At 41.0% G+C, this 15,602-nt stretch overlaps 2 protein-coding genes across 10 annotated transcripts in view; one reads left to right on the plus strand and one right to left on the minus strand.

Moving 5' to 3' along the window:
* The window catches only part of LOC143293805 (innexin unc-9-like), a 13,494-nt gene extending 10,598 nt beyond the window's left edge, over positions 1 to 2,896 (plus strand). For both annotated transcript variants that reach the window (XM_076605065.1, XM_076605072.1), the window contains exons 6-7: positions 288 to 405; positions 980 to 2,896. In XM_076605065.1, coding sequence (XP_076461180.1) covers positions 288 to 405; positions 980 to 1,492 — 631 coding nt within the window. In that variant the 3' untranslated portion in view covers positions 1,493 to 2,896. The remainder of the gene's footprint in view (positions 1 to 287; positions 406 to 979) is intronic.
* Positions 2,897 to 3,712: 816 nt separating this feature from the next.
* Positions 3,713 to 15,602, minus strand: part of LOC143288169 (uncharacterized) — a 64,527-nt gene continuing 52,637 nt past the window's right edge. For all 8 annotated transcript variants that reach the window (XM_076596518.1, XM_076596509.1, XM_076596492.1 and 5 more), the window contains 6 exons: positions 15,396 to 15,523; positions 12,942 to 13,065; positions 12,114 to 12,322; positions 10,860 to 10,968; positions 9,161 to 9,330; positions 3,713 to 6,565 (listed from right to left, as the gene is read on the minus strand). In XM_076596518.1, coding sequence (XP_076452633.1) covers positions 6,466 to 6,565; positions 9,161 to 9,330; positions 10,860 to 10,968; positions 12,114 to 12,322; positions 12,942 to 13,065; positions 15,396 to 15,523 — 840 coding nt within the window. In that variant the 3' untranslated portion in view covers positions 3,713 to 6,465. The remainder of the gene's footprint in view (positions 6,566 to 9,160; positions 9,331 to 10,859; positions 10,969 to 12,113; positions 12,323 to 12,941; positions 13,066 to 15,395; positions 15,524 to 15,602) is intronic.

Consider the following 15,602-nt stretch of genomic DNA (forward strand, 5'->3'; position numbering starts at 1 on the left):
TTAAAGATCCTGTAATCCATGTCAGTGTTCGGTGGGTTATGGAAACAAGAACATACCCAGCATGCACACCCCAAAAATGGAGTATGGCTGCCTACGTGGCGGGGTAAAAACGGTGATACACGTAAAAGCCCACTCGTGTACATACAAGTGAACGTGGGAGTTGCAGCCCACGAACACAGAAGAAATGTTCACTCTCACTTGTAAACAGACTCCTGGTTCCTTTTCCTGTCATAACTTGAGTGGTGTTTGACTTGGCAAAGACAGCAGGTTGTGTGTGATGTGTGTAGGTACGGCATCACTGTGCTCAACTCTGTCCTCATCAACGGCGACTGGAGTGATCCTGTCAACTTCCCCAGACTGCTCATCTGTGATTTCCGTCTGCACCAGTCTGTACAGGCTGGTGAGGTTAGTGTGTGTGTGTGTGTGTGCTGGGGTGTGGGGGTTAGTGGGGCAGGTTTGTGGGAGAAGAGGTGGAGCGGGGTAGTGAGGTGTGTTGGGATGAGGGGTTGTGCTGTTGTGTGGAACGTTGGGGGAAGGGCTTGAGAGAGAGGAGGAGGAAGTGTGTGTGCGTATGTGTGCATGCGCAGCTGTGTATGTGTGTGTGCACGTTTGTTTAAAATTGTAGTAATCATTTTGCTGAATGTGATATTCCAGGACATGTATATATGTGTGTGAAGGGCCACACCAGGCCATGATATGTATTCAGCTGTGAAGATTTGAAGGCCATCCAAAAGATAGGTGACTTTTTTCTGACTGGGTATAGATGAAAATCATGTCTTAATCATCACAAAAAGATTGATACTGCTTCCCCCAATTACCTTAATGTTTCAGAATACATGAAGGAAATGAAGCTGCAACCGCTTTTCCTTTTGTTTGCTGGACATAGATGTCAGACTTGACTCCTTTTCTTTCTTCTTTGGACATAGGCATCAGAATAATTGTACATGTTCATAACAGATTCCATGTTTCCTCCCCCCAGACCACAGATTCCAGCAGCAGCAGCAGTGACAGCAAAGTGCACACAGTGCAGTGCATCCTGTCCATCAACATGATCCTGGAGAAGCTGTTTGTGCTGCAGTGGTTCTGGCTGGTCACTCTAGCCATCCTCACCGTCGTCACCTTCATCACCTGGGCCATCAACACTGTCTGTGCCTGCGCACCCTACCTCTTCGCACGCAAGTACATGAAGTCGTTGTGGTACCGCGGGAAGGACGATGACTCGCGGTCAGGGGAGAGGTTCGTGAAGAGCTATCTCCGTGAGGATGGGATCTTGGTGCTGAGGATGGTGGAGGCCAACACGGACCACATGGTGGTGAAGGAACTGGTGCAGCACCTGTGGGACAACTTCCAGGCGCGGGACGCCGCCTTCAGCAAGGAACTGACCGAGGAGATTGAGATGATGATGAAGGATGACACCAAGGAGGAGGACGACACGTCCAGCACTGAGCAGGAGAAGACCACTGAGGACAAGGAGGAGACGTGTGAAGTGTGACTGATAACTGATGTATCATGAAAATTCAGTCTGTAGGTTTTTTATTGGGTTGGGGAGAGGAGGTCCAACACAAGCAGGAATGTAAAGCTGTGTAGATGCAGTTTGAATTGGTAACAAATTGCCAATAATTAAGTCCAACACTGCAGTTTAGTCCCAAGCAAAACTATCATCATTATTCTTAGAAAGAGAACAAATCTTCTGAAGACTGGTTGTGGTTGCCAATGTGGCCAAATAATCCAAAACTGCCATCAAGTAATCAATGATCTTGCTTTAGATCATGCTCGACAAGTTTATGCCAGGTTGCCGTTGGAATGTTCAACTGTTATGGCAATTATTGTGAAATATTTAGGAACCTAAAAATGCCCTGGTCAATCAATATTTTGTTTCATCTTTTTTTTTGGTTTGGTTGTTGTTTGGGAAGTGTAAATGTTGACAAGTCATTGCCTCCAAACTGATTACAGAGAAATAAGCATTCGACAAGTTCTGGCAGTGTTACTAATAAGTGTCATCAGAGCCTGATCATTCGTATTGAGTCTTCATGATGAACACATAAACTGTTATTCTTCCCCTCCCCTCCCCTCCCCATCATCATGACCAAGTTTCACATCTCTCCAATTAATTGTATTCATATTTCTTCTCAATGCTCACTGCATGTTAGTTCGGCCTTTTACCATTCATTATGTCATGTTCTTTTTTCTCTGTGTGTGAGGTGGTTGTTTTTTTGCCTCAAGCTCTGTTCCCAGTCATTCAGGTGTATGGGGATAATTATTCTAATGGGAGAAAAATGTCATGTCTTGGGTCACATGGTTTATTTGTGATAATTTTGAATCACTTGTGTTCTTTCTGACTTGAACCGTGTGAGAGGAATCTGGTAATCTTTTAACACAATAGCTAAGCATGTCTGTGTCTTTCAGTATAGATAGTTCAGTCCACCAGTTACATTTCTTTGGCCTCAGATTCTTGCCATGACATTCTGTTTCTTTTCTGAGTGATATTCTGTTACCACTGTTCCGTTCCGGCTTTTTTAAATCTTTTTTTTTTTTGTTAACTGATCACCTATTTACCGATGTATAAATTAATTCATTATGGTGCTATTCCCTCCCAACCCCCACCTTGTAATCAATGTGTATACCTTGCATGTAGCCGATGAAGATGTATGATAAAGAGAGACCTTGAAAGAGTTCATTTTTTTAGTCAAAGTAACTGAAATAAGATACATCATAGAGTGTTACACTCATTATTAATTCTTGAACATTGCACATCAGCAATGGAGTTAGGAATGAATGCTTTCAGCATGGGCACTTTATAGATATCTCGGGATCCTTCTCTTTGTTGTTCACCATTCTCTTCTTTCAAAGCATCACAACTACTACTTCATACCACCAAACAAGGATCTAAGACTGGTGGTGGTGTGTGTCCATCGAGATCGATGATGACCATCGTCGTCATCCAGCTGGGGGATGGGGGGAGGGTGGTGGTGGGGTGGGGGGGAGGATGCTCATGAATCTATCTGTGAATGCGCAGATGGCTGAATAGTCCAATCTGCGCACGAAATGTTCGCTGACAGTTGGGGCAGACAAAGACAGACATACCATTGTCAGGGAGCTTGTTTGCCCGTGACTTTCTGGCCTGCCTCTTCTGAACAGCTGCAGCAGTCCTGTTGGCCTCGCACAACTTGGCGCCTTTGTGCACAGCAGCACGCCATTTGTCACGGTCCACTGCAGATTCCTCCCAGGAGTCAGGGTTGATATCAAATGCTTTCAGAGAGACTTTCAGAGTATCTCTGAAGCGCTTCTTCTGACCTCCGTGTGATCTCTTCCCTTGTTGCAGCTCGCCATAGAAGAGCCTTTTGGGCAGCCGATGGTCTGGCATGCGCGCCACGTGTCCAGCCCAGCGAAGCTGGGACTGCATCAGGATGATGAAGATGCTGGGAAGGGTGGCTTTTGCGAGCACCTCTGTGTCTGGGGTCTTGTCTTGCCACTTGATGTTCAGTAGCTTCCTGAGGCATGTTGTGTGGAAGTGGTTCAGCTTCTTGGCATGTCGTTGGTACACTGTCCAAGTTTCGCAGGCGTACAGTAGTGTGGGGAGAACTACTGCTCTGTAGACCTTTAGCTGGTAAGACTGGTAACTTTAGATTGAAAGGTGCTACATTTAGCTTAAGATTATTTCCCTTTGTGCATGTGTATGATTGAAAATTTTGGTGATGACATGAGCACTAAGTTCTGTTTTTTATTGTTGTTTTTTAACCCGTTTTCTTCTCTTCATCTTTGTAGACAAGTTTTAGTGTGTGCCTGTTCTGGTTTTTACCTCCATCCTTTGTTTAGGCAGCCATACTTGTTGAACAATGCATGCAGGATATATTCTTGTATTCTTTTTCCACCCAAAGAGACATGACAGACGGGATTGTTAATGAAGAGTATTCCTGTCTTCTGCTGTTTCATCCTTCTGTCAAAGTCCAGCTGAAGGCCAGTCTTAGCTTGGGCTTGGATCAAGCTATGAGGAAAGACAGAAATTAAATGTGAGAAATTAAATACCACAACTCAAACAGCTATGCACCATGTAACAGCAAAGTTATGAGGTGTGAATGAATTTGTGGAAACTGTTCAAGCTTGGGTCAGTTCAACAGGGGAAAACAGTTTGAACTGGTAGAGAAAAATGTTTGTTACATTAATGCATGTATCAGTGCACTGAAGATTAATTTATCAATATATGTTTTCAGTTAGAGATATTAAGGCCAATGGGGATGACACTGTTATGAAACCAATTTGTCTGCATGAATCAAATATTCAACATACACTCAATTGGATGTTTATATCAGGGTTCAGCATGCACTGATGATTATACAGAACAAGAAGTCTTTCAGTCTGACATTTGATTGAGATACTTTTAATTCAGAAGTTCAGCAAACAAAGGTGATACTACTAGAAGTGTTATGAATTTGTTCTTGTTAACAGAATCAAGTTTTGATATGAAGTAAATATGCAAGGCAATTTTTTTCTTCTTTTTTTTCTTTTTTTTTTGTATTTTGTATACTGCCATCCAACAAATTGGTTAATCATTTGATTACTAAAATAATTTTTCTTGATGCACACATTAGTTTGACTCGACAAAAATACTGAAAATGGAAAAATAAATAATCAGTGAGACGCATACCATTAGGGTTCAACCCAAACAGAACATCAAACACATCCAATTAGCATATCACATTGTGGAAATGACATGTAGAGTGAACATTTCATGATTTGTTCCCACAATACACTGATTACAAATCAAGTCTGATGAGATGGAAGGATGGACAAGCCAAATAATCTTTCTATCATAGGAAACTGGGCTAGGGGGAAAATCACCTTTCAAAACAGCACATCCAACTTATTGTGGACAAACAATACATCAAAATGTTTGTGGTGATCTGCATAAAAATACTGTCTCCTAATATTTCAGGCTAAAAAAATGTAGTACTAATAAAATAGTACACGTCGGCTTAGTTGCCTTTCCATGCAAAAGCATGCTATTTTTGTTTGTTAAAAGTAAAAGCAGAACACAACCACAAACTGTAAAACATTTCCAAATTCATCTTTCTCCATCAATCAGCACTTCGTGTGCACAAGACAATGGTTTGCAATTATTCCTGTTGCTTCTTTTCTTTGTCCCCAGATACTTAGGCACAAGACACTGGTCTGGAGGGACTGAACGATTGCATATCCAACAGCAGACAGTTCTGCTTACAAACCACTCCGTTCGTGCAGCTCTAACTAATCAATCAGCACACGCACCATGGAATTTGCCACTGAACTTTAAGTCCATGAACTTACATCCACTTATGCAACTCTTCAGTTATATTCATTCAGTTTTTTAAAAAATCAAAAATTTGCTGGAATTTTAATGCATTTGCCTATAAGCTTGAAAATAAGCTTACTGGCCAATGCAGGAATTATGGAACAAAAATGACATTGCAAAGCACAGGAGTCCCTCCATGTGTTCGTAGGATGGTCCTCTGGTGTGTGGCAAATCAGGTCTCTGAGCAGGTTGCAAAACATTGCCCGAAAAAGTGTGTGAAGCACCCCACCCCCAGACTGATCACCCTCTAGTTTAACTTCCTTCTATTTGAACAGACGGAGCTCAATACATTCAATTCACATGCACCAACAAACCAACATAGTTTTGACAGTTTTCACTCTAGTTTGTGAGAAGGGGGGCGGGTCACAGAAAACGTTGTGTTAGTGCAGACAGAAGTAAAATATTTCAGAGGAATTAAGTCCCGCTCTACAAGTTCCAGTTCATAACTTCCATCTAATCCAATACCACTTACATAGCTAAGAATATATCAATGTTAAAATTCCCACACACACCCAACACACACACACATACATGGACAACCTAGACAGTGATGACAAGGACTTACTTTGTTTACACACATGAATCAAAAAGTATTATAAAAAGAAATTTAAAAAGTAGGGCGACTGGCAGGTATCAAACAGAACAAAAAAGCAACATTCAACTGGCCAGCCCATCTGTCCTGTTCCAATCCATTTTAACACACTCAAACAACTCTGACAAGCACAGAAAGCAGCATTCCCACAGGATTCAGTCACAATAAGCACAACCATGACTCTGCTTTTGTGCCTCTCATGAAGCAGCAATAAAATCCATGCCCATCACTAAGCATTCCATTTTTCAAGGTCACAACCAAACAGCAACTAAACAAAATAAAAACCAATAAAAAAAAAAAAAAATTGCAAATCGTGAGAAGTACGCATGTACCTCAGCAAAGCAGATATACAAATCAAATCCTAAATCCATGGGAAGTAGAACCATCCAAAAATGTCTGCTGCAGTCCACTAATCACTCTGTGTTGAGATGATTGGTAAAAAAAACAACACCTGAATAAAATATCCACATCAAGAGAACTAAGACAATACACTGACATCCAATGGAATAGTGGTGCTGTGTTGACAGGAACTGACCCCTGCCAATCATGTCTCTGTTTGAGCATCATGGCCGTCTTCTGATCCATCCTCATCTCCCAGTCGGTCTAAGTTCACTGGAGCCCGGGACCGCGCCTGGGCTGATGGTCTGTTCACAGAAACAAACACACCAAAATAAACAAGTCGATTCAAAGTTATTGATACTACCACAGTCCATATCAATGCTTGTATTTACATGCACACTTGAGTGCACAACATGCATGTATGTTTAACTCATTCAATGCCAGGGAATTTTGTAAAAATCGTGTTCTCCCCTTGCCAGGGAATTATGAGGATTCAGGGGTAATCTGGATCTGGATGGATATGTTGCTGAAGCCATGGAATGCAACGGGGGGAAGTGGGGGTGGGTGGAGGAAGAGGGCTGCGCACTGGAGTAGGACTAAATTACACTCCACTGTTGTTCTAATAAAGGAGTTCTTAAATTGTTCAGCATTTGATAGTGGCACTATAAAACATTTGCTATTGTTAGCTGCTAAGCGTTCAACGATATTTTGTGTGATACAGTCCCTGTAGCATCTAGGCTGTACACGACGCTTGTTTTCTCAATGTGATTTTAAAAAAGCTATATGGTGGCAGTACTGCCACTGACTCCTAAACCACTCAAGTCAACCTGAGAACTCTTGGAGGCTCTGGAGCTGGAGGCCATGCAGCATGGTTGTCATATTGCCCCTCTCCCTTGAGCAGTAGTCACTCTTATGAAGCGGGCAGCACAATGTTGGACGTGATCTAGTCTGTCGATGTCACCATAATAGTATGATGGGTCCCATACAATTACATCACATTCCATGATGGATCTGATGAGGGCCATTTGTGCTGTTCTTTTACAGTGCATAGGACAGTGGCGTCAACTCCGTTGCAAGAAGCCAATGGCAATGATGGCTTTTTTGGTGGTGTGTGTAACGTCATTTTTTAAAAAATTCTCGTACAAAAACTATACAAGATACAGTAGCAAAGTAAACATTTTTTGGGGGCAGAAAATGAATATGGATTCCAAATCTGAACTTTTTTCTCCATTTGTTTTGATTGTAGAACTATTCAGGCATTTCAAAATGACGTTAATAATTTTTTATGTACAAAAAAGTCTAATTCCACCTCCATAGACTGACAACTGAAAAAACAAACTGGAAATAGCATGCTTATAGTCAGATTATACCTGTAGAAGAAAACAAACAGGTTATAAGTTAATAATAATAATCACACCGCTTGTAAACATGTAAGTGAATAAATGTCCCAACAGTGACAAACAAGGGATCTGTTAAAATGAGAAGTCAGTTATGTTCTCACAGGCGTTCCCTGTTTAGCGGGGGGAAACTCTCTGATGATACTTTTTCCTCCTCACTGCAACTGAGCCATTAAGTGTCTGCTGTGCACCGAGTTTGTCTGCTCTACAAAGGAGTCAGTCATCAAATCAGTGACAAAAAGCATGAAAAAAAATAATTACAAGATTCCTGTCCACTGTGTGTCAACCCTACACTTCATGAAAATCATCTACGACTGGCTGTTGTCCAGTTCCTTGCCAGATGAACACTGTAACAGACAGTTCACTGAGGTCATGGACACCCTAAGCCATGCCTTCTGTCTGTCTTCAACGTATCGTCTTGCACCAATCCATTCCCTCTCCTCCCCCTCTTCTCAAATTATGCAAAAGCACTGCACCCTTACTGTCAGTCATTGTCACCTGCTCAAAATTAATATTTGATCAGATAGATGGACTGGACAAAGCGCCAAAATTTGCTGTCTGTTTTGTCACTGTTGTCATCACCTTAAAGTTTAAACCATAAAGTTAAAACCAATCACCGGACAAGACAGATGCATCTCTCATCGTTATTACCATAAATAATCATCTACACAGCCTACACAGTTGTGTAAATCTGTTGACTACAGACCTGGCTAGACCCCAAAATACCCTAGTATTCAGTAGTTTTATGGTGATTCTCAGTAGTGTGAATGTAGCGGCATTTCCACAATATAAATGTTTCAGACTGTCTTCTCCCTCGTATTAACAAATAACAAATATATGGTTTAAGGCTAATGGTCATACTTTTTGTCTGTATGCAAAAAAACTTGACCAAAGAATAAATCATAAGCGGTTTGACTAATATTCTAATAATGTAACAATGTGTTAAAAAAAAAAAAAAAAAAGGAAAAGATTAGTTGAATTAAAGTGGAGAAGAAAGTTGAAAAGCAGAAGAAAAAACAGAAAAGTGAACAAAAACACAAACCAACAGGACCTTTGATGGGGTGGTAGTGAGTCGGTGGTTGAGCTGAAGAATACAGTTTCGTCAAATACTTTTTTTTTTTTTTTATTAACAGCAGTCTCACAAATAGCAGTTTCACTAGTCTCTCAACTGTTTCACAAGTGCTTTTTTTTTTTTTTTTTTTGAAACAAGTGGAAATAACAACAAAAATAAGTCACTGATGACTGGTGTCCGCAGGCAGGAATCATACAATGTTGATACACTTTGATACTGAAACTATGAGTAAACAATAACAGTGAAATGTAAGAAAAAAAATTCTCATTATTCTTCATACACTCTCCAATTTTCATTTCAGAACCCTTCAGATGGCATTCAATTCTTCATTTTTCTTGAATGTTAGATGCAATAGCTCGTAAAGAAAATATGGAGCTTGTACAGAAAAAAAAAGTAGTAAAACATGCATACTAAAAAAGTAACAGATTTACCTGTACTTGCGAAGTGACTGAGTCTCACGTATGAGAGTGTCGTTCTGCTCCATCTGGTCGTCCAGCTCACGTTGTACTTTACGTTTCTGAGCGTTGACACGAGCACACTCCTCCTCCGCCTCATCCACCTGTCGCTTCAGAGCCTTCACTCGGTTGCTCATCTTGTCCAACTGCACAACAGCCAAAGTACATGTTCACGCTGATTAGCTCACTCCGAACGATGGGCCTCAATCAAGGCCCTACTGTTTACAACTGTTTCAGATAAAGGAGCATAATTGGGGCTTCAAAAAGTTTTGAATTTTGGCATGGCACTTAATCTGCATAATGACATTTATATGCTGAGAATATCTTAACTGACCTTTCCACTCTCCACTGCCATCAATAGATGCAGAGAGTGTTGTGTTCGCAAGCAGGAGAGTTAATTGACCCAGTTTCTTCTCAGTCAAATGGCAGACAACAGAATTAGATAAAGGGGCTCTATTGGGGCTATACAAAGTTCTGAATTAAATCTGTTTCAAACTTTCTTGAATTAGTTTACAGGTCATCAGTGTGTGCAAATTTCAAACCAAAAATATGGATACTTTCATAATCTCACTGGATGATAGCATAAGAAGGGAGGAGGTTTTATACATATCTTTTGTTCCCTTTTAACTTGTTATGTTACTGATGAGCTTGGAAGTTTTCAGCTCATAAATTCTTACAACTGTTTTTTTGTGATTTTATTTCTTACCCATATAAATGGGCCGTCCGTGGGGAAAGTCAGGGGTGCTAACTGGCAGTACTAATCAAGTTAAACAAGTTAACTTTTCAGATCCCTAACAAACTGAAATGCATATTTATGCTGATTAAAAAAAATAATAAAAAATAAAAATAAATAAAAATAAAATGGTTTCATGTTGATTAAAAACGTTTAAAAGGTTTTAGATCCCAAAGCCTTTTACAGCCAGGGCAGTAGATTCACGTTCACTGTGTCTAGGGATTAGGAAGGCAGGGCCCAATCCTCTCCTGCCCCTTTAACTTTCCCCAACCAAAGACAGGAACCCATTCACATCTAGGTGGAGTGAGGAAAATCTGAGTAAAGTGCCTTTCTCAATGCCACAACACCATGCCGAAAACTGGGCACTGAACCCTGATCACTGGTGAACACTGAATAAAAGTCCAACAGCTGGCCAATTCTGCCACGCTGCCTCCTCATGCTCGTAAGAGCAGTTAAAAATTCTTTGTTTAAATTTGGTCCAGGTATGTCTTCTGTGTTTCTGGGCTGCAATTCCCATGTTCACTCATAAGTATGAGTGGGTTTTTAAGTGTTTGACTGTTTTTACCCTGTCATGTAGGAAGCCATATTCCATTTTCAGGGGTGTGAATGCTGAGTATGTTTGTGTTTCGATAACCCACTGAATGCTGACATGGATTACTGGATCTTTAAAAAGCATATTCGATCTTCCACATGTGTATACACACGAAAGGGGTTCAAACACTGACAGGTATGCACATCTGCTGACCTTAACCCACCAGTCACCCCATCCAGAATTTGAACCCAGGACCCGTGGACTGAAAGTCCAGCGCTGCAACCACTCAGCTGTTGTGCCCGTCTGGATCCAAGTATAAGTCAGGGTCAAAACTCTGCATCAATTTGTTCCGATCCAGTCCAACAGCTGAAAAGGAGATGTAGCAACAAACGGCAGAGGGAGTGACTGACCTGCTCTTTGTACTGGTCAGCATTGCGTCGCTCATCTTCTGCCTGGATCTGCAGTTCCTTCAGACGTTTGTCCATCTTACGGTTGGTGCGTGCTAGGGCTGCCCTTTCCCTGCACACACCATAACCAACTTAGCAAAAGTGGTCAGGAAAAAAAAAAATCACAGTGTTTCTTTATTTTTCTTCAATACCACAAAACAGAAATCTGCAATTCTTACCTGCAATCAATTCCATCAGGTTTTTCACCCAACTCTCCATGAAAACGTCTTGTGAAAGGGAATGCTTTGTTTTGGAAGAAAAGTAAAGTCTCATAAGAGAAGGCCAAAATACTTACCAAACTGCATAAAAGGTCCTCAATTCTAGGTCTTTCACTAGACACATAGCTTTGGATTATAACTGAAACGAACAACAAATGGCCATTTTGCTCTTAGAAGACTCTGCCGGATTGCAAGCCCTGACTGACAAGTGCAGAGAAAATTTCTGACAAAGTCTCAAAAACATACACAAAAACATTCACAAAACCAGGGGAACAATCTTTCAAGTATGGGTAGAAATCTCCTCTACCAATCTGTATGAGCTGTAACTGGAAAGAAGACAGAATATCTAGAGTAAAAGAAACGATAAAACATGTTACTGGTAACTAAAGAAGCAGCAATCAAGTTCTTAAACCACCAACAAGCACATAACCTATTTATGTAAAAAGCCACCATCAAAATGATAAATTTTATGAGACAACAGCAGAGATGCCAACCCCTGTCAAGTGTTTGTAGGAACAATCAGGAAATTTGGTAGGCACATTTTGGATTTGGTAGAAACACTCAGACTCCTAGCCACATCACCAAACAGGCACAGACGCTGTTTGACAGAGATGCAACTTGATTTAGCCACATTCTCTCTCGTTCAGGCAGACGACTGAGCTGATTGGTCTACTCAATGCTGTTTCAATGTAAACAAGCACGTGATTAGCTGAGCATCATCACTTGAGACCAAGGTTAGTGGTGACTGCCCTGGCATCATGATTCAATAAGTCTAGAGCGTCTGGGTAATGTTACAACAGGAAAGCATGTGACCATGCTATGTAGTTGAAAATGAACTCATCGGAACAATTTTGACAGCGTAATATCGGAACAAACTGTGATCGAGCATAACAAAATAGGGCACAATCGTAACAGCTGGCATCTTTGCAACAGAGAGTCCACCACCAAAGCCCAGCAGAGGCACAGGGATAAAAGACAGACAGGGAGGGAGGGCACTGACTTGGCCTCCTGGTCGAGCTGCTCCTCCAGGTTGGCAATCTTGCCCTCCAGAGCAGCAATGGTGGCCTTGGTGCGGGCGCGGCTCTGACCCTCCAACTCCTGCAGCTTCTCCCTCATCTCCTTGTTCTGCCGCTCCAGGGTCAGGCGCTGGTTCTCCAGCTTCTGGGTCACTGACCGCTCCGCTGACAGGTCCGTCGCCATCTGCTCCAACTGGGGTGGGGAGACACATACATCCTTTTATGTCTTGTCCTCTCACACATGACCAGTGTAAGAGAAAAAAAAACAAACCAACAACATGATGTCCTCCTATACATGACTAATGTAAGATAAAAGCAATGAGGTCCCCTCACCCATGACCAATGTAAAAAAACATGAATGGATGCACAAACGCACACACACACATCTTGTGAACAAATAATCAGGGTATTTGTGGGTAAAGGCACAGACATGTCTGTTCCTTTGTAAGGGATTTATCCTGTCTTCTTTGTCTAAATATTCACTGTCCCCTGACAATAACAGGTAGCCCCCGGCAATTCCTCATGAACCACCATTGTGACACACTGAAAGATAAAGGTGGATCCATTTTCCATGTGAACTGGAAAATAGCATCATCACTGCTACAGCTTTCAAGCCAAGCTGTCTACAGATGTCCCGCAGCATGAAAGGAGAATGCACTTTGTAACACAAGACACTGCAATATCAAAATTACAACCCCCCAAAATTCCAGACTATTACAACCCCCCAAAATTCCAGACTATCGCAAAAGTGTCTATAATCAAGAACTGAACACGCTCAGTTCTGTGGACGTAAAAGAGAGAAGATGGCTCACCTGGATCATGGACTTGCGAGCTTTATCGTTGGCAAGCTCCAGGTTAGTGTGCTCTTCCTCCACCTCGTCTTCCAGTTCAGATATCCGTGCCTCCAGGCGACGCTTCTCGTCCAGCAAGGCTTGCCTGCCACCACACAACTTGCCATGATGCACAATGAATTGGATTTACCTTCAGCCTGAAGCAATATTCTATCATGTATGGTACCCTTGAAAACTACAGATAACCTGAAGTAAAGTGATAGTTTACCTAATATAATTAGTGATGGTAATTACAACTACATTTGCGATCTTGGCATTTTTCTCCAAAAGCTTATGCTGACTTTTGAACGATGATAAACTGCTCTTTCTGTAGGTATAACAAAAATCATTGCTTTTGATAATGAAATAACTGTGTCATGACAGTGAACAACTGTGAAACTGCACTTCTTATAAATAAAATCTGAATTATTTCATCACACATGTAATTGTTCATATGATATGTAAACAAATTCTCAAATTCAACTAAGAATAGGTCAGTTCTTAGAACACTGACAACTGGCAATTCTCATTCTATCTCACAATTTTTAATGTCAGCATAGGCTTGTTCAAGAGCAGAAACAGTGTAAACATTATTCTGAGCTAACAGAAGGAATCATATCCATACCAATTTTCTTTTTCACAACAAAGATAACAACACTTGGTCTTCTGTCTCCAACATCACTTTTCAGTGTGAAAGGCTTCATGCCAAGGAAAATCAATCAACTGAAACCAATGGATAGGAAAAGAATGTAATTCACCACTTCTGGTTTATACTAGATATATATATATATATATATATATAAAGGGGGAGGGGGGGTAAAATAAAACCCAATGGGTAGTATGGGCAAGAAGGACATTCATCAACTTTGGTTCATAATCATGAGAGGAGAAAACAACCAGAACTCAACACCACCATTCCTGGAGCAAAGCAGCTGTTGGATTAGCTTTCCTCGATGCCCCGGTTACTTCAATGGTTGTGTTATTGACTGGTTAATGGCAATGGGTAAGTGATGGGTCAGTACTGAAATGGCTTCAAAAGGAGTCCCCTCTTGTCCATGATCAACAACAAAAAGGGGGGGAAATGAAAACTGGAAAGAAAGAAGAAAAAACAAAACGACCAACAACAACAACAACAAAAAACATGTCACAATTAAACAAGGAATGGCCAGAAAAGTGGGTGAAATCTGAACTTATCATCTGCTGAAGCTCATTCGCAAACATTCTGAACAGCACTTTCTTTCACACATTGTAAAGACACTGTCATACTGTTTGACGCACTCAAACAGGCATATGAACAATGACCACCCTTTGCAATCTTCCTTTTTCTCAACAGACTTTTGTGGTCATACATTTTTGTGGTCATAAGCAGGTGAGCTATATCTATTTGAAAGCTATGTATGCAAATCACTATGGCAGTGGGCTGCCATTTGACACAAGCCAGCACAAAATAAGCTATTTATGTCATGTGGCAGTCTTTATACAAGTTATCAGTGAGATGTGGGATGTGATTTTTGTATAGAAATAATTACAAAGAGTTCAATGTCCTGACACATGTCAATGAATCAAATGAGTACCTAATTCTGTTCAGTTCCTGTTGCCATCTTTCTTCTCCATTAATGTGCCACAACCTTCTCCATTCTGACTGGACAATCATCTTTACAATTTTGGTTCACAGACTTCAAAACTGAAAACACTGAACTCTTGGCAACCAGTGAAGCGCGAAAGCAAACACTCATTCATGAAAGGGGTGTCACAAGTATATTAATTTTTGATGGTCAAGCGCAAGGACCATAAATCAAACAGTATGACAATGTGACAAAGGGTTTATTGATGTTACAAAATATCTTGCTTTCTTTTCCTCCTTCTTCCTCAAATCATTAAAAAATTAGTTCCTTCTTCCTGATCTTTCAAGCATACTTCTGCTCCTGTCTTCCATGTCAGTTAAGTAGCACTTCAGGAACGAACAAATTCTCTCTCTCACACCTTCATAACAACACAGTCGAACAACACCCAAGCAAACAGACAACCAACACAAGTAAACAAGGCATGAACCAAAAAAGAAAACTAAAAACAAAACCACAAAAAATGCAGTCTTGAAATCTGCAAGCATGACCAGATACTACCAAGAGGCCCAGCATCAGATGAACTTGACTCACCCTCTGTAATAGTCACAAGTCGTGGGTCAGACATGGGAAGAAAAAAACAGTGATGGTAACATGATGGACAGCATTTATCTGTTCATTTAACACATTCACACCTATTGTCAACTATTATCTTATGATCGGTTTTCACCTTAGCAAAGAAGATGCAAACTAACAGAAAGGCCAGCAGACCTTACTCTTCCTTCAGTCAGTCAATGTAAACATCACCTCTCAGCAAAGAGCTCAAAATCTCTTTCAGATAAGATCAACTACTGTTTCATGATTCTCCACTTACTTGCCAGAAGCACTGCTGCCAATCTCATCTGCCAGTTCATCCCTCTCTGCCTCGGCATTACGACGCTGCCGCTCTGCAGAGGCCAGATCTTCTTGGAGTCGTATCAACTCTGCTTCCAGGTTCTTCAGCTGATGGGCACAACACACAATGAACAACAAAAAAGAATTACAAATACTCATAGAATAGTCATTTCAACTGGTTATTTAT

This window comes from Babylonia areolata, chromosome 1, assembly GCF_041734735.1.
Source record: "Babylonia areolata isolate BAREFJ2019XMU chromosome 1, ASM4173473v1, whole genome shotgun sequence".
Taxonomy (NCBI): Eukaryota; Metazoa; Mollusca; class Gastropoda; order Neogastropoda; family Buccinidae; genus Babylonia; species Babylonia areolata.